This window comes from Mobula hypostoma, chromosome 2 (genome assembly GCF_963921235.1).
Source record: "Mobula hypostoma chromosome 2, sMobHyp1.1, whole genome shotgun sequence".
Taxonomy (NCBI): domain Eukaryota; kingdom Metazoa; phylum Chordata; class Chondrichthyes; order Myliobatiformes; family Myliobatidae; genus Mobula; species Mobula hypostoma.
In genome coordinates this window covers 187,116,347-187,139,188 of record NC_086098.1, presented here as the reverse complement: position 1 = coordinate 187,139,188, position 22,842 = coordinate 187,116,347, and the positions used below count along the sequence as shown (strand labels likewise).

General features: G+C 43.4%; 1 protein-coding gene across 2 annotated transcripts in view; it reads left to right on the top strand.

The window, feature by feature from the left end:
- The first annotated feature begins 14,769 nt into the window (after positions 1-14,769).
- Positions 14,770-22,842, top strand: part of LOC134342748 (phosphatidate phosphatase LPIN2-like) — an 81,593-nt gene continuing 73,520 nt past the window's right edge. The window contains exon 1 of one of the 2 annotated variants that reach the window (XM_063041255.1): positions 14,770-14,944. In XM_063041255.1, the coding sequence (XP_062897325.1) occupies positions 14,939-14,944 (6 nt within the window). In that variant the 5' untranslated portion in view covers positions 14,770-14,938. Of the gene's footprint in view, positions 14,945-21,840; positions 21,955-22,842 lie in introns of those variants that run through there. The other variant, XM_063041258.1, reaches the window with a different exon arrangement.

Genomic DNA, 22,842 nt, shown 5'->3' with positions numbered 1-22,842 from the left:
AGACACGTGTTACAGGTAGTTCAACTCTCAGAACTATTTAGGAGTGGCAAAGGTCATTACTGACCAGCATGCAGAGTTTTGTACCAAGTTTGACATCAATCTTTAAATATTCTTTTCCTCAGTTGGTCACATGTTATGCTGATGCATTAAAGGAAGATGGTGAATTTCAACATCCACACTTGCCTTTGTTATGAGGTGAGTCCTGAGACACGGGGAGTGGTCCATGTTTCCGGGATCATAATATAACCGTAATTAAAGGATGGTGGCCTCTGTATAACAGGGCAGTTGGATTGAAGGCATGTATTGTTAGAACCTGGGAGACAGTTCTAATAGTGACAGTAGCTGTTCCATTGTTATAGCTTTGAAGCTTTAGATGTTTTGACATTGCCTTTAGTGTCCTAAGTGACACAGGACAGGCAAGAGAAGGCTGCTGAAAGAACAAGACAGTTCCCACTGGAGGCATTAACCTTCTTCATGGAGGGGGCTTTACAATCATGTATAGGCAGTCTGCAATATCCTCCTGTGCAATTGTAAATATGACTCTTGACTTTGTAGCTTCCTCTGACAAGGAACTAACACATTATGGCCATCAGCACATATGCCTCACCTTGGGAACTTCAGAATGAAGCCAAGGAAAACTTCTGCTCTAACCTGAAGGAAGCATGTTGATGTGTTTGTGGATAACCTCAGTGCCAGGGTAGGAGGGAGCACAGTCTTATGGCAAGGTGTAATTAGTAAGCAGTGAAGTCTAATTCCAACAGGGTCTACCTCCTGACAAAATTCTTGGAGCACAGTTTGCTCATAACCAACACATTAATTGGGAGAGATACAAGCACAAGACCTCTGATCTACACTCCCAGTCCAAGCATGTGTACCTGTTAGATAATACAATTGGAAGCTGCAAGGCAGTGGACTGCAAGACCCTACAGAGGATAGGAAAAAACCATTGAGAGGCTCACTGGGGTCTGTCTCTCAAGTTTGTGACATTTACCGTGAGTGTTGTATACGAAGGGCCAGAAGCATTGTTGAGCATCCCTACCACCCATCGCACAATCTCTTTGACCCACTACCATCTGGAAGGAGGTACAGAAGCATTAGGACTAGGACTGGCAGACTGAGTAACAGCAGGCCGTGAGACTAATGAATACACTGAGGTCTCGTCACCAGGACAGCTAGCTGATTGTTGTTTACTGTTTACCCGTTCTGTGCACTTAACAAACATTTTGAATTATACTTCATTAACTTAATTGTGATAATACTTTGTTTTATGTGCCACGTGTGATATTTGTATTGTGGGTGCACTGTGGTCCAGAGGAATGTTGTTGCACTGGTTGTGTATATGTACAGTCAGAACCATGAACTTGAACTTGTCTGAGTGAAAGAGCATGAGGATCTTCACAACATAAATTCCATGATAGTTACTGATGATGAGTGCATGATATTCAAACAATTGCAAGCTTTTCTTTCTGCATGAAATTCAAACAAATTGACTTACTTACATGGTATTTCCGAATGTATGAACTGTTAATGAGAAGTTATTATAATAGTCTCTGGGAGCTAAGTGCCAATGCTGAATGCTGCTAACCATGAAAGGTTATTTTTATATTCCTTTGAAGGAGTGCAGGTTCAGACCAATTTACTTTAGTTTAATACATGGCCAAAAAAAGCCCGGTATTTTTAAAAGTACTTGCATTAGTTGATTCCCAGTGCAGAAAACTGCACATTGGTTACCTTGAATTAAAGCCAGGCAATGCAATGTTTGGCGCTTGAAGTTATAATTAATGGGACATCTGCATTATTTTATTCTGTTCACCAACTGTCTTTTTGGAAATATACTATATTTAACATCTTATGTTGAAGATAGTATATTTCCAGAACAGCAATTGGGACTTATGTCAATGATGAAATCTTAATTGCTTTGGCAAGAGGAAATATAAACTGCCTTGTAGTTCATGAAATGAATGAAAGGCTTTGTCTTGAGTTATTCTATCAGGACATGTTCTGGTTGTAGGCATCATGGAAAAGTATTCATACGACATTGTTTTGTTTGGTTTTATTGCATTCAATTCTATATTTTTTTTCTGATTTAGGTGGCTGAAAGAAAAGAAAGAAAACATTAAAGCTTTTTTGTTAATGATCTTCATCACAGGGCTCCATTCTCGTACTCCTCTTTTTATTGGGGTTGGGGATATTTCTTATAAACCTGATACATCTTTTAAAGTTATACAGTCAAAATAACTGAGTCAATATTAAATAAAAATAAATTCTATTCATATTAGTTATATAAGGTTGCATCACAATTATAAAACTAATCTCTATTAGGTTATTTTTCAATATATTAATCCTGTTTCAGACTTGTAAACTGAAAAGTTTAGATAGATACAGTTAAGGGAAGATGCATTTCCCTGAAGCTATCAATAAGTCAGTGGTTTATCTTCAAAACAAATATGCTTGTGGCACTGGCGGAGTATGATTCCATTTATGGCCTGGAAATAATCTGGAAACACGACAGCAAAGCAGTTTCAGTGCACCTTGTGATTTGCTGCCAAAAACATTCCAGCACCCAATTCCCTGAATGGATTTAGCTTTATATCAAAATCACATAAATACTCCCTCACTCCCAAGTAACCTTCAAACAGAATGTTACAATTAAAATGCATGTTTCTTAATGTTGTGTATCTAAAATTAAGAGAAATGTTGCTCCTGAAAGAGAAACATCTTTTGGCATTGAGCTTTTAGTTACTGGAGCAATTGAGGATATTTAGGTTGCAGATGACTGGAAATTCGTTAATTCCAGTATGGTTATTGTCCTATTATGGATTTGTTGAGTACGTCCACAAGAAAACGAACCTCAGGGTTGAATATGATGACATATATGTACTTTGATAATAAATTTACTTTGACCTTTGAACTCTGGGTAAAAGACTTACTTTCATGGAGCAATCGCTCATTAGCTACATTAAGATATAGATCAGATGGAAATTTGGGTGGAACATTGACAGATGGAATTTAAATCTCAACAAGTGCAAGGGGAAGCAAATGAGTAGGGCACTAAGAATGCTGGTAATCAGGGCATTTAAATCCATAGCACCCTGAAAATGGCAAAGCAAGTAGACAAAGTAATGTAAAATGCATACAATATGTTTGCCTTCATTAGCTGGGCATTGAATATAACTGTTGGGAGGTTATGTTGCAACTTTACAAAACAACATTTGAAATATTGTGTACAGTTCCGGTCAGCACACGAGAGGAGGGATGTGATTGCACGAGGGTGAGTGTAGAAGAGATTTATCAGGATGTTAGTTATGGGAGGTGGGTGGAAGATGAGATAGGTTGAGACTGTTTTCCCAGGAGTGAAGGTTATTAGATGTATATAAAATCCCAAGATGCATGGATAGGGTCGATAGTCAGAATCATTTTCCCATGTTAGAGGTATCCAAACAAAGGGGTATAGGTTTAAGATGAGTGGAGTGAGTTTTAAAAAGAATTTGAGGGGTAAGATTTTTACACAGAGAACAAATGAAATCTAGAACTTGTTACCAGAGGATGTCATGGAATACAATAAAATCAATGTGTTTAAGAGATATTTAATCAGGCACGTGAATGGGCAAAGGATATGGTCCTTATGAGATAAGCAGGATTCAGGTAAATGGACAAAAAGTTTGGCATGGACTTTGCTTGATCTTTTCAGAGAACCAAAGAAAAATGGCATTTTTTACAAATATTGGTGGAAGAGTTACAAAGGAGATGAGGAAACATTTTTCACTCAGCAAGTGCAGGTGAGCTGGGATCTTGCTGCCTTTGTGTATTGAAGAAAAGATGTTTTGCTGCTGCTGTACAGGGCCTTGGTGAGGCCTTATCAGCAGCTTTTTTGAAGGAAGAAATGCAATAAAGATTACTAGACTGATTACTATAATAGCAGGACTGACATCTGAAAAGTGACTGGGTTGATTAGATCTATGTTCACATAAGGGGATCTCACAGAAGTCTAAAAAAATCCATTAGGGCAAGAGTGGCTAGGTAAGGGGAGGATATAGACAATGGCTGGAGTTTACAATACCAGGAGTCATAATTTCGAGATGTTGGAGAATGCCATTTACAATTAGGAGACAATTCTTCGCCCAGAGGATGATAAATCCGTAGAATTCTCTGTATGGTGGGCAGTGGAGAAAAGGTCATTAAATATATTGAAAACAGAGGTAAGTATACTGTAATTTCTTATGCTAAAGTGGTCTAAAGAAGGAGTGAACTGGATGATCAACCATGATGGAATAGGATTGAAAGGGTCAAGCGATCTATTTTCACTCTTATTTAATGTGATTCTGTGTTAAAATGTACAATACTTGCGCGCATAATTGAGGAGTTGTAATCTGTGGGGTAATGGACTAATGCAGGAGGAAGGAATTGCAGCACTCTCCAGCCTTTTCTTGACTAGTTTGATGTATTGTATTGAATTGCTTCCTGTGTCATAAATATCCTGCAGTTCTGCAATGCAAAGGCTGCTTATCTTTCTGACAGGTTTAAATTAAACACTGCTGCAGTATTATATGTAACTGTAAGAAACTGTTCTTTTCACTATTCAGACACAGATGGAATAAGAACAACCAACCATCATCACTGTCAGCTTTCTCGTGACAGAAAACATTTAAAATTGAACTAACTGATTGCATGTCAAGACCAGTACAGTACGCGGTAAAAACGAGACAGTGTTTTTCAGGATCACAGTGCCACATGAAACAATACAAAAACGACACCGAACTACGTAAAACAACACAAAAACTACACTAGACTACAGACCTACCCAGCACTGCATAAAGTACACAGAACAGTGCAGGCATTACAATAAATGATAAACAAGATAATAGGCACAGTGGAGGGCAGTAGGTTGGTAATCCTCGATTTCCTGAGGAGACTGAGGTCCTCTAACATCTGCCGGACGATGCTGAGGATGTTCTACGAGTCTGTGGTGGCCAGTGCTATCATGTTTGCTGTTGTGTGCTGGGGCAGCAGGCTGAGGGTGGCAGACACCAACAGAATCAACAAACTCATTCGTAAGGCCAGTGATGTTGTGGGGATGGAACTGGACTCTCTGACGGTGGTGTCTGAAAAGAGTTGCATGCCATCTTGGACAATGTCTCCCATCCACTACATAATGTACTGGTTGGGCACAGGAGTACATTCAGCCAGAGATTCATTCCACCGAGATGCAGCACTGAGCGTCATAGGAAGTCATTCCTGCCTGTGGCCATCAAACTTTACAACTCCTCCCTTGGAGGGTCAGACACCCTGAACCAATAGGCTGGTCCTGGACATTTCATAATTTGCTGGCATAATTTACATACCTAGTGCGCATGCGCCGGTCGTGCATGCAGCCTGGTACAGCCATTCCGATCTATTCTTACTTTCTTCTTCTTACTTTCTAATTTACGTTATTTTTTGTATTTTTTTTCTCACGGTAACACATCAAAGCTGCACCCTCTCTAACATGCTGGTAGAGAGAGTTTTATTTGGGTTTTCTTTAGCACTGGAAATGGTTACATCCCGACACGCGGGACAGAAGCAAGGTCGCATTGTGTATTCCATGGACCAGCAAACACCAACCGACTTAGAGAACAGAGCAGTGGACACCCCTGCTGAAATCCGGAGGAAAACACACAGAGGGGATCACAAAACCGAGGAAAGAGAGCCGGGTCGAGACAACAGAGACTTTTGGAGAAGAGGAGTTCGGTGGGTAATACCGTTCCGGCTGACCGGAAGTGCACTGACAGCGGTAAGCGTAAAGGAATTGGGTGCTTACTGTTCTGGCTAACAACGGATGGTGGAATCCGGGGTATATTACGATCGAGGAACGTGTTTCAAGGCTGGATATTGAACTTTTTACTGTTGGACTTCGGCCACATTGCACCGTGATACAACACTTGGCGGCACGGGAGGTCGTTCCTGCCTGTGACCATCGAACGTGCAGCTCCTCCCGTGGAGGGTCAGACACCCTGCGCCAATAGACTGGTCCTGGACTTATTTTCCATCTGGCATAGTTTGCATTTTGGTGTTTGATTGTTGGTTTTTTTTTTATATTGCTATATTTACGCTCTATTCTTGGTTGGTGAGGCTGTAACAAAACCAAATTTCCCTCGGGATTAATAAAGTATATCTATCTATTACTATTTAACTAACGGCGGAGCAGGCGGAAGAGGAGACTACACCCAACGGCTGCAAAGGCGGTTAAGGATGCCCAACAATGGGTAGGGAGGCTTGTGAGCACGCCGCAAGAACTGCTGTAGACCCACAACACTCAGGGCTTGTCTACCTAGCGTGTGAAGCCTGGATTCGGCGGACTGCGCGGAAGAAACCATCACTGGTTCAACGGGCAGAAAGGTGATTCTCAGCAATGCGTCGTGGAGCGCTAAGAGGGCACAGTGAGACACACAGAACACTGCTGGCCATCCACTGCATCCTGACCTATCTCCAGCTGTCTCGACTATGTCTTGCCACTGGGTCCAGATAGGCCGGGACGAGAGAGTGAGGCTGACGACCTGCGCAACTCTCCCTCACTTTAATCCAAGTCAAGCGCAAGTCATGACTTCAAACCCAACGCGCAACCTAAAGTCCTGTGGCGATGGGGGAGTGGCGAAGCAGCAGGTACGGCTACACTGGAAGCTGTAGTCACAAACCTGCACACAGGCGGCCCAGGGCATAGGGTCGCTCTCTACTGGACTGAAGCAGCAGTTGAGTTCGGCAGCCCCCTGGGTGTCTGAGCAGCCCTCTTTAGGATCGCTCTGCTCACCTCCATGGAGGAAGGGGCTGGAAAAGGTACCTCAAACATAGTCTGCTTCACTTCACCCTGGCCAGCTTACCGCGGCTGGTGGGGATCCCTCATAGCGGTCGACCTACAACGGTGAAGAAGAAAGTGATGGTGCTCAACCTTGGCACATAGAACGTGAGAACTCTGCGAGATAACATCAAGGCAGAGAGACCAGAGAGATGAACTGCACTGGTTGCAAAAGAGCTAGCTCGCTACAACGTGGACATAGCAGCTGTCAGCGAAACGCGCCTAGCAGACAAGGGCCAGCTGACAGAACGTAGTGGTGGATACACGTTCAAGATCACCACAGGAGCCCGTGCAGCTGAAGTCAGGCACACCATCGAGGCGCAATGAAAGCGTGCTGTGCACAAGGCCCGAGCAGCATCCACTGCCACGACAGCACCCACCCACTTGTGTCCCACATGTGGGCGAGCCTTCAGGGCCTGGATTGGCCTCATCAGTCACCTCTGGACCCACAGCCACCAATCTCCCATTTGACTTTGAAGCCATGGTCATCTTCGACTAGGAAGGATGAACAACAACAACAACAATTTAACTATTTATGGTTCTATTACTATTTATCATTTATGGAGCAACTGTAACGAAAACCAATTTCCCCTGGGATTAATAAAGTATGACTATGACTGTGACTATGACTATAATTCGATGGCTTGGGGGAAAAGCTGTTACATAAATAAACAGCTGAGTGGCAGCGTCCGGGATCACGTCCGTTTCTGTACTCCTGCCGAGTATTTCGTTGGAGTCGGATGTAGTCCAATTTAATGTCCATTGGAGAGCAGAATGGACAGAAGAGCCGGCCGGCTAGGGCTTGCTTTTTTCCTGTGTTGGAATCTTGCAGTAAAGACCTGATATGTTTTTAATGCAAGTGCACTTAGCAATGTCCTTGGCCATTATTGTGAGAAGGTTGTAGTGTCAAAATAGCTAAGTATAGTTACAATTGTAGATGGTACTGGTGAGGCCACATCTGTAATCCTGTGCTCTACTTTGGTCTTCTTATTTATGAATGTCACTGGAGGTGATCCAAGAGATATTAGGCTAATTGGTGAGAAGAGAGTGTTGTTCTGTTGCTAGGTGCTAAAGAAATCAAGCTATATTCTTTGAAGTTCAGAAGAATGAAGAGTGATCTTATTGAAGCATGTGAGATCCTGAACGAGCACAATGGGATAGATGACAACATGTTTCCACTAGTGGAAGATACTCAAATGAGGGGGAACAACTGCAAGAGTAGTGTGTGTTTATTCATTACTGACGTACATTGAAACTTTGTGCAGAGGATGCTGAATCTCTGGAATTTTCTACTCCAACGGAAATCTATGTGACTAGAACATTTGATTATTGCCAATACTTCTAGTTTTTTGATTGCTTCTACAACACATAAAAAATCTGGAGAGACTCAGCAGGGTCAGGTGTGGAAGGTGAAAAGTCTTGACCCATGCAAAATGTTGACTCTTCATTTCTCTTCACACTCATTTCCTCTGGCTTTGTGTTGCTCTAGATTCCATGCCTCTTGTCTCTCTGACATCTTCAACACTGTTGAATGGTGCTTTCTTGTGGCTTATTTTTTATCTTCCAAAGCAATGAACTATAGTGGGTCCTACTTTCCCATCTCTTGTCTTTGTTGACGATAAAACTTATCAACTCCTGCTTGAGAAACAAGTTGGCTCCACTTCAATTTGCCGACTGGCACAACAGGTCCCCAATAGGTGCCATTTCATTGGCTCTTCACTCTACCATGGAACATCTGGACAGCAAAGGTATATTCATCAGGATGCTCTTTATCGACCACAGCTCAGCGTTCAATACTATCATCCCCGCAAAATTAATCACTTAATTTCAAGACCTGGTTCTCAATACCTCTTTTTTCAGTTGGGTCCTCGATTTCCTCATTTGTAGACCTGAGTCTGTTCAGATTGGCAACAACATCTCCTCTACAATTTCCATCAGCACAGGTGCAGCACAAGGCTGCATGCTTAAAACCCCACTTCTCTCACTTTACACTTATGAAGGTGTGGCTATGCACAGCTCCAATGCATATCCAAGTCTTCTGATGACACCACTGTTGTAGGCTGAATCAAAGGGGGTGATGAATCAGCATAGGACAAAGAACATAGAACATAGAATAGTACAGCACAGTACAGGCCCTTCAGCCTACTATGTTGTGCCGACCCTCAAACCCTGCCTCCCATATGACCCCCCACCTTAAATTCCTCCATATACCTGTCTAGTAGTCTCTTAAACTTCACTAGTGTATCTGCTTCCACCACTGACTCAGGCAGTGCATTCCATGCACCAACCACTCTCTGAGTAAAAAACCTTCCTCTAATATCCCCCTTGAACTTCCCACCCCTTACCTTAAAGCCATGTCCTCTTGTATTGAGCAGTGGTGCCCTGGGGAAGAGGCGCTGGCTATCCACTCTATCTATTCCTCTTATTATCTTGTACACCTCTATCATGTCTCCTCTCATCCTCCTTCTCTCCAAAGAGTAAAGCCCTATCCCCCTTAATCTCTGATCGTAATGCATACTCTCTAAGCCAGGCAGCCTCCTGGTAAATCTCCTCTGTACCCTTTCCAATGCATCCACATCCTTCCGATAGTGAGGTGACCAGAAATGGACACAGTACTCCAAGTGTGGCCTAACCAGAGTTTTATAGAGCTGCATCATTACATCGCGACTCTTAAACTCTATCCCTCGACTTATGAAAGCTAACACCCCATAAGCTTTCTTAACTACCCTGTCTACCTGTGAGGCAACTTTCAGGGATCTGTGGACATGTACCCCCAGATCCCTCTGCTCCTCCACACTACCAAGTACCCTGCCATTTACTTTGGACTCTGATTTGGAGTTTGTTCTTCCAAAGTGTACCACCTCACACTTCTCCGGGTTGCACTCCATCTGCCACTTCTCAGCCCACTTCTGCATCCTATCAATGTCTCTCTGCAATCTTCGACAATCCTCTACAATATCTACACCAACCTTTGTGTTGTCTGCAAACTTGCCAACCTACCCTTCTACCCCCACATCCAGGTCGTTAATAAAAATCACGAAAAGTAGAGGTCCCAGAACCGATCCTTGTGGGACACCACGAGTCACAATCCTCCAATCTGAATGTACTCCTCCACCACGACCCTCTGCCTTCTGCAGGCAAGCCAATTCTGAATCCACCTGGCCAAACTTCCCTGGATCCCATGCCTTCTAACTTTCTGAATAAGCCTACCATGTGGAACCTTGTCAAATGCCTTACTAAAATACATATAGATCACATCCACTGTACTACCCTCATCTATATGCCTGGTCACCTCCTCAAAGAACTCTATCAGGCTTGTTAGACACGATCTGCCTTTCACAAAGCCATGCTGACTGTCCCTGATCAGACCATGATTCTCTAAATGCCCAGAGATCCTATCTCTAAGAATATTTTCCGACAGCTTTCCAACCACAGACGTAAGGCTCACTGGTCTATAATTACCCGGACTATCCCTACTACCTTTTTTGAACAAGGGGACAACATTCGCCTCCCTCCAGTTCTCTGGTACCATTCCTGTGGACAACGAGGACATAAAGATCCTAGCCAGAGGCTCAGCAATCTTTTCCCTTGCCTCGTGGAGCAGCCTGGGGAATATTCTGTCAGGCCCCAGGGACTTATCCATCCTAATATATTTTAACAACTCCAACACCTCCTCTCCCTTAATATCAACATGCTCCAGAACATCAACCTCATTCATATTGTCCTCACCGTCATCAAGTTCCCTCTCATTGGTGAATACCGAAGAGAAGTATTCAGTGAGGACCTCGCTCACTTCCATGACCTCCTGACACATCTTCCCACCTTTATCTCTAATTGGTCCTACCTTCACTCCTGTCATCTTTTTTTTCTTCACATAATTGAAGAATGCCTTGGGGTTTTCCTTTACCCTACTCGCCAAGGCCTTCTCATGCCCTCTTCTTGCTCCTCTCAGCCCCTTCTTAAGCTCTTTTCTTGCTTCCCTATATTCCGCAGTAGACCCATCTGATCCTTGCTTCCTAAACCTCATGTATGCTGCCTTCTTCCACCTGACTAGATTTTCCACCTCACTTGTCACCCATGGTTCCTTCACCCTACCATTCTTTATCTTCCTCACCGGGACAAACTTATCCCTAACATCCTGCAAGAGATCCCTAAACATCGACCACATGTCCATAGTACATTTCCCTGCAAAAACATCATCCCAATTCACACCCGCAAGTTCTAGCCTTATAGCCTCATAATTTGCCTTTCCCCAATTAAAAAATTTCCTGTCCTCTCTAATTCTATCCTTTTCCATGATAATGCTAAAGGCCAGGGGGCAGTGGTCACTGTCCCCCAGATGCTCACCCACTGAGAGTTCTGTGACCTGACCCGGTTCATTACCTAGTACTAGATCTAGTATGGCATTCCCCCTAGCTGGCCTGTCAACATACTGTGACAGGAATCCGTCCTGGACACACTTAACAAACTTGCCCCGTCTAAACCGTTGGATCTTATCAGGTGCCAATCAATATTTGGGAAGTTAATGTCACCTATGATAACAACCCTGTTATTTTTGCACTTTTCCAAAATCTGCCTCCCAATCTGCTCCTCTGTATCTCTGCTGCTACCAGGGGGCCTATAGAATACCCCCAGTAGAGTAACTGCTCCCTTCCCTTTCCTGACTTCCACCCATACTGACTCAAAAGAGGATCCTGCTACATTACCCACCCTTTCTGTAGCTGTAATAGTATCCCTGACCAGTAATGCCACCCCTCCTTCCCCCTTTTCCGCCCTCTGTATCCCTTTTAAAGCACCGAAATCCAGGAATATTGAGAATCCATTCCTGCCCTGGTGCCAGCCAAGTCTCTCTAATGGCCACTACATCATAATTCTATGTATGTATCCAAGCTCTCAGTTCATCATCTTTGTTCCTGATGCTTCTTGCATTGAGGTACACACACTTCAGCCCTTCTACCTTACTACCTTTACACCCTTGATTCTGCTTCTCTTTCCTCAAATCCTCTCTATATGTTAGATCCGGCTTTACTCCATGCACTTCTTTCACTGCTCTATCACTCCGGGTCCCATCCCCCTTGCAAATTACAAAGTAGTTTAAACCATCCCGAACCATGCTAGCAAACCTACCTGCAAGGATATTGCTCCCCCTCGAGTTCAGGTGCAACCCATCCAATCCGTACAGGTCCCACCTTCCCGAGAAGAGATCTTAATGGTCCGAAAATCTAAAACCCTGCTCCCTGCACCAACTCCTCAGCCACGCATTCAACTTCCATCTCCTCCAATTCTTACCATCACTGTCACATAGCACTGGCAGCAATCCTGAGAACACCACCCTTGAGGTCCTGTTCTTCAGCCTTCTGCCTAGTTCCTGAAACTCACACTTCAGGATCTCATCCCTCTTCCTGCCTATGTCGTTGGTATCAACATGTATAACAACTTCTGGTTGCTTTCCCTGTTGTACCAGGATGTTGTGCACCCGGTCAGAGACATCCCGGACCCTGGCACCTGGGAGGCAACAAACCATGCGGGTGTCCTTCTCACGTCCACAAAATCTCCTGTCTGCTCCCCTGACTATAATAGAGTCTCCAATGATGACAGCTCTCCTCTTCTCCATCCCACCCTTCTGCACCACTGGGTCAGACTCAGTGCCAGAGGCCCTGCCACCGTGGCTCACACCTGGTCGGTCGTCCCTGCCACCAGTATCCAGGATGGTAAACTTATTATTCAGGGGAATGGCTACAGGGGTGCTCTGCACTACCTGTGTGTCACCTTCGCTTTCCCCCCTCTGACTGTCACCCAACGACCTGCTTCCGACAGCCTAGGTGTGACAACCGCCCTGTAGCTCTCATCTATGACTGCCTCATTCTCCCTTATGAGTCGAAGATCATCCAGCTACTGTTCCAGATTCCTTTCACGGTCTTCCAGATCGCCCAGCTGTATGCACTTCTGGCAGATGTGACTCTGCGGGAGAGGGTTGTTCCCCCAAGACTGCCACATCTCACATGAGAGGCACATCACCGTCTCCGGAGGCATTGTAAAGTGTAACTGCAAGCAAGTTTGTCCTCCACCTCTTCTCGTCAAAGCCTCAAAGCTTCACTCCTTCACTGGCCCACTCACTCACTGGCCACTTTCCACCTATAAGAGGGAGATTGAAAATCTGGCTGAGTGGCGCCACAGCAACAACATCTTACTCAATGTCAGCAAGACTAAGGAGCTGGTTATTGGCTCCAGAAGGAGGAAACTGGAGGTCCATGGACCAATCCTCACTGGGGAATCAGAGGAGGTAAGGGTCAGCAACTTTAAGTTCTTCAGGCTTATCATTTCAGAGGACAAGTCAATGCAGCGAAAGCACGCCAATGCAGTCTCCTACGCTCTGTCTGCCAGAGAAAGCAGGATCTCTCAGTGGCCACACATTTTAATTCCACATTCCATTCCCATTCTGATGTGTCTATCCATGGCCTCCTCTACTGTAAAGATGAAGCCACACTCAGGTTGGAGGAACAACACCTTATATTCCGTCTGGGTAGCCTCCAACCTGATGGCATGAACATTGACTTCTCTAACTTCCGCTAATGCCCCACCTCCCCCTCGTACCCCATCCGTTATTTATTTATATACACACATTCTTTCTCTCTCTTCTTTTTCTCCCTCTGTCCCTCTGACTATACCCCTTGCCCCTCCTCTGGGTTCCCCACCCCCTTCCTTCTCCCTGGGCCTCCCATCCCATGATCCTCTCATATCCCTTTTGCCAATCAAATATCCAGCTCTTGGCTCCATCCCTCCCCGTCCCGTCTTCTCCTATCATTTTGGATCTCCCCCCCCCCCACCCCCACTTTCAAATCTCTCACTAGCTCTTCCTTCAGTTAGTCCTGACGAAGGGTCTTCATCCGAAATGTTGACTGTACCTCTTCCTAGAGATGCTGCCTGGCCTGCTGCATTCACCAGCAACTTTTATGTGTGTTTGCTTGAATTTCCAGCATCTGCAGAATTCCTCATGTTTACAGAGAAAGACCAACAGCTCCCCTACTTCCTTAGGGATTGCAAAGATTCAGCATAACATCTAACATTTTGACAAACTTTCACAGATGTGTGATGGAGAGTATATTGACCAGCTGCATCACAGCCTGGTATGGAAACACTAGTGTCTCTGAATGGAAAATCCTACAAAAAGCAATGGATATTGCCACGTCCTCCCCACCAATGAGCACATTTACACAGAGCATTGTTGCAGGAAAGCAGCATCCATTATAGGGACCTCCACCATCCAGGTCATGCATACTTTTCACTGCTGCCATTAGGAGGAAGGTCCAGGAGCCTCAGGGCCCACACCACTGGGTTCAGGAACAGTTATTACCCCTAAACCATTAGGTTCCTGAATCAGAGGGGGATCTTCACTTGCCCATCACTGAACTGCTCGCTCAACCTGCCGACCTTTCAGGACTCTTCTTCATCTCATGTTCTCGATTTTAATTATTTATTTAATTTTGTATCTGTACAGTTTTGTTGCCTCTGGGACACTGTTGCCCACCTTGTTGGTGTGGTCTTTCATTGGTTCTATTATAGTTATATTTATTGAATATGCCAGTAGAAAATTAATCTCAGGGTTGTATGTGATGACATATATGTACAGTGATAATAAATATACTTTGAACTTTAATCCCTCACCAATGCGGTAAATGATTGTTTAACTACAACATGCATAGGAAACGTCGACTGTTTATTCATTTCCATAGATGCTGTCTGCTCTGCTGAGTTTCTCCAACAATTTGTGTGTGTTGCTTTGAATTAACAGCATCTGCAGAATTTCATAATGATTACTCTTCCTTTCAATACTTCTACCCTCTCATCCACCGAGAAGCTGGAGCTCGGCCAATTATTCTGACGACACGAGGGCGGGGCGGATAACCAATGCGGTGACGTCACGGCGTAATGCCCCACACGCATGCGCACGGGCCCCAAGGGTAGTGCTGGCGGATGTTGTGGACTTGGTCCTGGGGCCGGCCCGGGCTATTGGCTCAAGGCGACTGCCGATGCTCACTGTCCCTTTCTGTCTGTTTGTGGGACCGTTTGCTCTGTGGTTGACACTCCTTTTGTCCAGGTGTCGCTCGCATGGCGGTAAGAGCGGTTTCTGAGGCAACTTCGCGTCTTTTCCCCCCAAATGGCAACAAAGGGTGGGTGGGGAAGGTGATCGGGGAGTGAGGGATGGTGATCGGAGAGTAAGAGAGGGTGATTGGGGTGTAAGGGAGGGAGGGGTTTTAGTGGGATGAGGGAGAGTGGGTGGGGAGAAAGGGGTAGGGTTGTTGGTGATGGAAGGTAGATTAGTTAAGGGGGGTAGGTGGTTGGGTGGTATGGTGAGGGGCTAATGGAGGGTTGGTACGGGGAGGGGTTAAAGGAGGATGGGTTTAGGGAGGAGTCAAGAGAATTTGGGCATGGGGAGGGGTCAAGGGAGGGTGGGTATGGGAAGGGGTCAAGGGAAGGTGGGTTAAGGGAGGGTGTGTACAGGAGAGGGGTTGTGGGGTAGCGGAGTAAGTGCTTAGTGGAGGGGGTAGGGAGAGGATGAGAGGGGGCAAAGGCAGGTGTATAGAATTCTTTGATAAGAATAACGTCCAATTTTGGTTCAGATGTTTTAATACAGATGAAATAAAACAAATTTAATTAGTTATACAATATGCATAGCAATATTTTTAATCAAGATATTATAGTTGGTTATCTATGTATTACATGTTCACTTCTTATCATAACTAGTTTATTAGTCCCCGTCTTTTCATACAGACAGCTTGCTGCTGCTGCCAATTTAGGCACCTTATTCTGATTTTTTTATGTTTTCCTTTCTTTTGCTTTGTGATGTCCCTTTTGGACTTTTCTCTCTACCACTCAGCCTTACATGAACCTTCATTCTATTGGTGACTGTTTCCTGTTAACCTTTTCTGTTTTCATCTAGATTACTATCCCTTCATGGCCTTCCTGTCAGTGATTCTTGGTAATTCTGGCTATGGTGCTTATTGTATTAAAGCTCAATAATCACAGTGGGCTCAACGTTTGCTTCTGGCAACCAACTTGCTCAACCCGTTCCTATGGAGGTTATTTACCAATTTCAACTCCGCCTAATCTGTCATCAAAGTCAAAAGTCAAAGTCAATGTACAAGTACAGTTGCAATGAAAAACTTAATTACAGCAGCGTCATGTGCCGCATTCCTTTGGCCTCCGTTCCTCCTTAATGTATACTACTTATTTGTATTGTTTATTAGACTTTGACTTTTTCACAAACTGGGTTGAATTTATGCTTTATCACTCAGTGGATATGCTTGCCATCATTCTTAAATTTCCTTGGCCTATATCACGTCTTAGCACTTGTGCATGCAGCTCACTTATTTCAGACAGAGAACATAGAAACAGTACAGCACGGTTAAACTAATTCTTTCTGCCTACACAGGCTTATGGACATTGATGCGCCTAAATGTCTCTTAAATACCTCTACCTATTTGCCTCCACCACTACCTGTGTTCCAAGCACTCAACACTGTAAAAAGAAACTTGCCCTGCACATCTCCTTTGAATTTACCCCCTCTCACCTTAAATGCATGCCCTCCGATATTAAACGTTTTAACTCTGAAGTAAAGATACTGGCTATCTGCTCTTTATGCTTCCCATAATCTTATAAACCTCTATCAGATCTCCCTTCTCTCAGCCTTCACAGCTCCTGAGAAATCCCAAGTTTGTCCAACCTCTCTTTATAGCATATGCTCTCTAATCCAGGCGGCATCTGGATAAACCTCTTTTGCACCCTCTTCAAAGCTTCAACATCCTTCTTATAATGGGGTGACCAGAACTGAATGCAATACTTTCCAGATATGGTCTAACTATAGCTGCAACATAACTTCCCAACTCTTAAGCTCAGATTCCTCAACTAATAAAAACAAATGTACTATATACTAACCTGAGTAGCTACTTTCAGGGAGCTAAGGATGTGGACCCTGAGATCCCTCTGCACATCAACACTTAAAGATCTTGCAAAGGATAAAGATCAGTGGATCACTTGTCATTTGGCTGAGTTAAATTTATTCTCCTCCTATATCTGCAAATGATCTGTATCCTGACGAAGGGTCTTGGCCCGAAACGTCGACTGTGCTTTTTCCTGTGGATGCTGTCTGTCCTGCTGCATTCCACCAGCATTTTGTGTGCGTTGCTTGAATTTCCAGCATCTGCAGATTTCCTTGTGTATCTGTATCCTTTGCCAGTTTTCCACAATATAGTCCACAATATAGTCTTTGTGGCGTCTGCAAACTTACTAACCCGCTCATCTACATTTTCGTCTAATTTCGTCCAATTTTTTATGTCACACACATCAGAGGTCCTTGTATGGATTCCTCTGGAGCACCATTAGTCACAGATCTCCAGCTGGAATAAGTCCCATTAACCACTATATTGTCTTCTATCGTCAGGCCAATTCTGAATCCCAATTACTTTTCCACCCGAATGTTCTTTAAGAAACCCAGCACTACCTCCTTTATCTCAAAATGCTATCGTAAATTTGCATGATCCATACTTATGTCTTTAACCATTCTACATCATTTTCCTTGGTGATTACTGATAACAACACTGTGCTGTTGCACTGACAAAGTACTCATTAGAACCTCACCCACATCCTCCACCTCCAAGCACGTGTTCTCTTCAATATCTGAATGGTCCTGCCTTTTCCTAGTTTTCCTCCTGATATATGTGTGGAAAGTCTTGGATTCTTATTCCTGCTTGTCAAGGACTTTCCGTGGCCTCTCTTGGCTTTCCTAATTCCTTTGCATTTTTTTCTTGTTTCTTTATGATTTTTAAGGCCTCTGTTTGATTTTAGCTTACCAAACCTTACATATGCTTCCATTTTCTTGATAAAATTCACGATATCTCTTAATATCCAGCCTTCTCTGGGAACATATTTGTCCTGTACTGTGTAGGTACTCTTTAGCACCCTCCACTTAAGGAGATAAAGGAATTCTGGTCACTGTTCTGCTGAAAGGTCAGTCACCTGGCCATGTTCATTACCCAACAATTGGTTCATTATGGCATCTCCTCTTGATGGACCCTCCTGGATGCACCCAAGAGATCCTGCACCACCTACATCTTATAACAAGGTTCCAGTCTATATTAGGGAAGTTGAAATCATTCACTACAATAACCTTGTTATTTCACCTTTTCCTAATCGACACGCTTATTTGTAGCTCAGTGTTGCATGGCAACTGTGGAATCTGTAGTATAATCACATCAGGATGATTGCGATTTACTATTCTTTCCCTGATTAGCATCTAGCATTGGGAGTAATCCAGAAGCCCTCAAGGTGTTGCTTTTTAGCCTCTTTCTTAACTCACTACACTCACATTATAGGATCTCTTCATCCTTTCTACCTGTGTCATTGGTGTCAATGTGCACCATGACCTCTGGCTGCTCTCCCTCCCATTTGAGAATTTTTGCAGCCACTTTGAGATGTCTTTCCGTCTCTTAAAACCCTCATCAGTTTATCCTTCTGATTTTATCTGAATTGTCCTCTCTTCTCTCTTGACCGCTTGTGTTTTTGAACTTAGTCGATCTCCAACAAATTCTTCTACTCTGCCTTCTCGGTATCAATCCTATCATGCCTTTATATAAATATCTATATCTCCAAAATCCAATGCCTGCCTGCAATATTATTGTCCATTGCAGCAAGATGTTTTTCATTCTTCCCTTTGTGACCAAATTTCCAAAGTGTACTTCCTCACTAACCTCCCATAATTTGACCTGACAGACTATTTTATTGTCTCTGCTTTCCATGTCCTTTTAAGTAATTTAGCAATTGTACTTCTCTCCTCAGGCATCTACTTTCAGTCCTTCAGTTTGCTCTTTTAAGCAAATGGAGCACAACTTTGACTAATATTGGCCAAAGTTGTCGTCGTCATTAGATTTGTCACGAACAATGTAGGCACTACTCTGCCCTGTTTTTTTTACATACCCGTCTCAGCTTTTCATCCATTGTTAACCATCTGTTCAGACACCTTCCCCCCCCACATGCTTCACCCCCACTTCCAATAAGTGCAAAGTGATCCTGAATTTCTGAATTAGAAAAGCCAGTGAAGCTTAGATTTGCTCTGATTATATTGCAATGTGTTAATGAGCACATGCGTGGAATCTTCTCATAAGGTGGGTGTTATTTTAAGTTTCTACTTAGTCTGAACAGAACAGTGAATGTATTTAGATGTTGGATGTAGTGGATTCCCACACAAGGTATTTTGAAAACTTAGCAAATCTCTGCCGTCTAGGATAAGGCATAATTAATAGCTTGCCTAAAAATACATTAAAATCATTGTCATCATTTGGCAGCAGTTAGTATTACTGCATTGCAAACCATTCCATTAAATTTCAGAAGCAGATCATGGGATAGCTCTCCTGCTGTTTCACCAGAACTGCTGTTTTGAATGTGATAGACTGCAGTTACACATTCCCACCCAAGTGCAACTTAACTTAATTTCTGAGGAAGAACGTGGTACAGTGACAGACATGATAGATTCACGATCAGGTCTGCCATTCCATCTGATCCAGTGTGTATGTGTGACTAGCTGGATTAATTCTCCAAACTAATTGAAAAAGAAAACCAACTGAAAATGCTTTGTTTTTAAACTATCTTAGACATTTTAGCAAACAATCTTAAGTACCATTTAAAAGTGGAAGCTGAAACACATTCTATATAGATAAAAGCATGCGTGGCTTAAGTAAATATGTATAAGGCATTGCATTATTAAGGAACATGCTTACCATATTTTTAATAATGAATGAAACTTATTTTGAGTTCCAGTCATTGGTTATAGTTGTTTCATTTCTGCATGAGAGAAATCCATGGGGAATTAAAATTGCTGCATTAAAAATCTAATGATTGGGAAATTTGCTAATTGCAATGGTTTTCTTCACTATTTGGTTTGATTTTCCTGGAACAAGTGATACTGCTACAGCTGTAGCTATTCACATTGATAAAACAGCATCATAACTTTTCTGTGCAGATTTTTTTTGCAGTGGTGATATGGGTCTTGGTAGTATCTCCATGCCTGTTTTCTGTAAAAAGTACAGACTTCAGTCTGGACTTGTTTTGTTGTTGGCTTCAACAACACACCTGGTTTGCAAATACAAGTTACCTGTTTCATTTGCACACTGCCAAACAGTGTCTGCCCTCTTTTCCCCATCAGCACAGACCTTCTTTGTACATTATGCAAAGCTCCATTTCCAGGCAATTAATAGTTAATTTTTCAAGAAACCGATTTGAAAATCTGCTTCCTTCTATCACTAGTTAGGCTTTTGTATGAAAGTCATTAGACAAATGTATCATTTTAAATGATATTTTACAAAATTACCTAATGCTATTGTAAAAAAAAATCATAGAAATTTACAGCACAGATCAATGACCATTACTGGCTGAGGCCAACATAGACATATTGTGGCTTTTGCAGACTATTTGTTGGATGTAATCTGTGGCTTTTTATCCACAACTACTCATCTTTTTTTTTCATCTGCTCAGCCCACCCTTCCAACAGCAAGTACAAAGTGCTTCTGGACGGAGCTCATTGTGATCACTTACAATGTCTTGTAAAAGTATTCAGCCCCCAACCCTTTGTTCACATAATTGAGTATTACAGCCAGGGATTTTGATCAATTTTTGATCAAGGTTTTATTTGTGAATAATATGGTCCTTTTCTCACAGTACTGTAAAGCCCAAATACAGAGAAAATAGTAAATCATGAAAAACTAAAAATTCAAAACCTGAAATGTCAGCAATTCATAAGTATTCATCCCCCCTTGGCTCAGTACTTAGTTGAGCCATCTCTCACTGCTATTACAGCCAGTAGTCTTTTTGGGTAAGCCTCTATTAGCTTTGCACAACATGATGGAGCAAGATTTTCCCATTCCTCTCAAAATTGCTTGAGTTGTGCCAGGTTAATTGGGGAGTGGCGGTGGACAGCAATCTTGAGGTCAGGATTCTGACTGGACCACTCAAGGACATCAATTTTCTTCACTTGAAGCCACTCCATGTTTGCTGTGGCAGTGTGCTTTGGGTCGTTGACCTGCTGAAAGATGAACTTCCTCCCCAGTTTAAGCTTTCTGGCAGAAGCTAGCAAGTTTATTTTCATCCAGGATCTCTCTTTATTTAGAAGCATTTATCTTCCCATCCATCCTGACCAGATTTCCAGTCCCTGCTGCTGAAAAGCATCCCCATAGAATGACGCTTCCTGCACCATACTTGACAGTAGGGATGCTGTTACCAGGCTGATGCGCAGTATTAGATTTATGCCACCCATACCGCTTAGTGTTGCCAAAAAGTTCCATTTTAGTCTCATCTGACCATAAAACCTTCTTTCCCAGCTCTACAGTATATTCTAAGTGACGCTTTGCAAAGTCTTTACAGGCAGGGAAATGCTTTTTTTTTAAAGCCAGGGCTTCTTTCTTACCACTCTTCCATAAATACCCTTTTTGTACAAAGCCTCAGAGATTTTGGGGCGATGAACTTCATCTCCAGTCACAGCCACTGACTTCTGCAGCTCATTCAGAGTGACTTGGTATCACAGTTGCCTCTTACAAGTGTCATTCTTGGCGACTATGTTTAGAGGGATGGCCTGACCTAGGCAGTGTGGCTATGGTTTCATATTTTTTCCACTTTTTCATGATGGACTACTCTGAGCTCTGAGGTATGTTCAATCCCTTTGGTCTTGTACCCTTCCCCAGCTTTGTGTTTCTCTGTTATCATTTCCCTGTCTTGTCTTGAATGCTCTTTTGTCTTCATTTTGGTTTGGTCTGTTGAAAATCTACAATACGGTTGGGCCTTGTAGAGAGAGGGAGTATTCTTAGTAATAGAAAACAGGTGATTATCTGGTCTTCATCATCAACAAATTGGGTGAGTTGGTAAGGTAATGTATTACACCTGAGGAAAGTTAGTGTAGTAATTACAAAGGGGACAAACACGTTTTCAGTCTCAAACAACAGGAATTCTGCAGATGCTGGAAATTCAAGCAACATACATCAAAGTTGCTGGTGAACGCAGCAGGCCAAGCAGCATCTATAGGAAGAGGCGCAGTCGACGTTTCAGGCCGAGACCCTTCGTCAGGACTAACTGAAGGAAGAGTGAGTAAGGGATTTGAAAGCTGGAGGGGGAGGGGGAGATGCAAAATGATAGGAGAAGACAAGAGGGGGAGGGATAGAGCCGAGAGCTGGACAGGTGATAGGCAAAAGGGGATACGAGAGGATCATGGGACAGGAGGCCAAGGGAGAAAGACGGGGGGGGGGGGGTGATATACTGCGTCCGGTGCTCCCGATGTGGCCTTTTATATATTGGTGAGACCCGACGCAGACTGGGAGACCGCTTTGCTGAACATCTACGCTCTGTCCGCCAGAGAAAGCAGGATCTCCCAGTGGCCACACATTTTAATTCCACATCCCATTCCCATTCTGACATGTCTATCCACGGCCTCCTCTACTGTAAAGATGAAGCCACACTCAGGTTGGAGGAACAACACCTTATATTCCGTCTGGGTAGCCTCCAACCTGATGGCATGAACATTGACTTCTCTAACTTCCGCTAGGCCCCACCTCCCCCTCGTACCCCAGCTGTTACTCCTTTTTATGCGCACATTCTTTCTCTCACTCTCCTTTTTCTCCCTCTGTCCCTCTGAATATACCTCTTGCCCATCCTCTGGGTCACCCCCCCCCCCGTCTTTCTCCCTAGTTTTCAGTCTCAATTTTGGTTTTTAATTTGTAGTAAATTGTTGATGGGTTTTAGTGATTTTTTCTTTCGATTTGACATGATGCGCAATGTTTTGTAGATTAGCTCAAAAAATCCTACTTCAATATATTTTAAATTTAGAAAATGAGGCAGTAAAATGTGAAAATAGTTGTGTGGGCTGAGTACTTTTTCAAGGTTTTGCTCACAACTGAGGTACTGGATAAAATTCACTTTACCGTTCATAACTTTGTAGGTTGCATCATATAAGTCCTTATCTATTACATTGATAC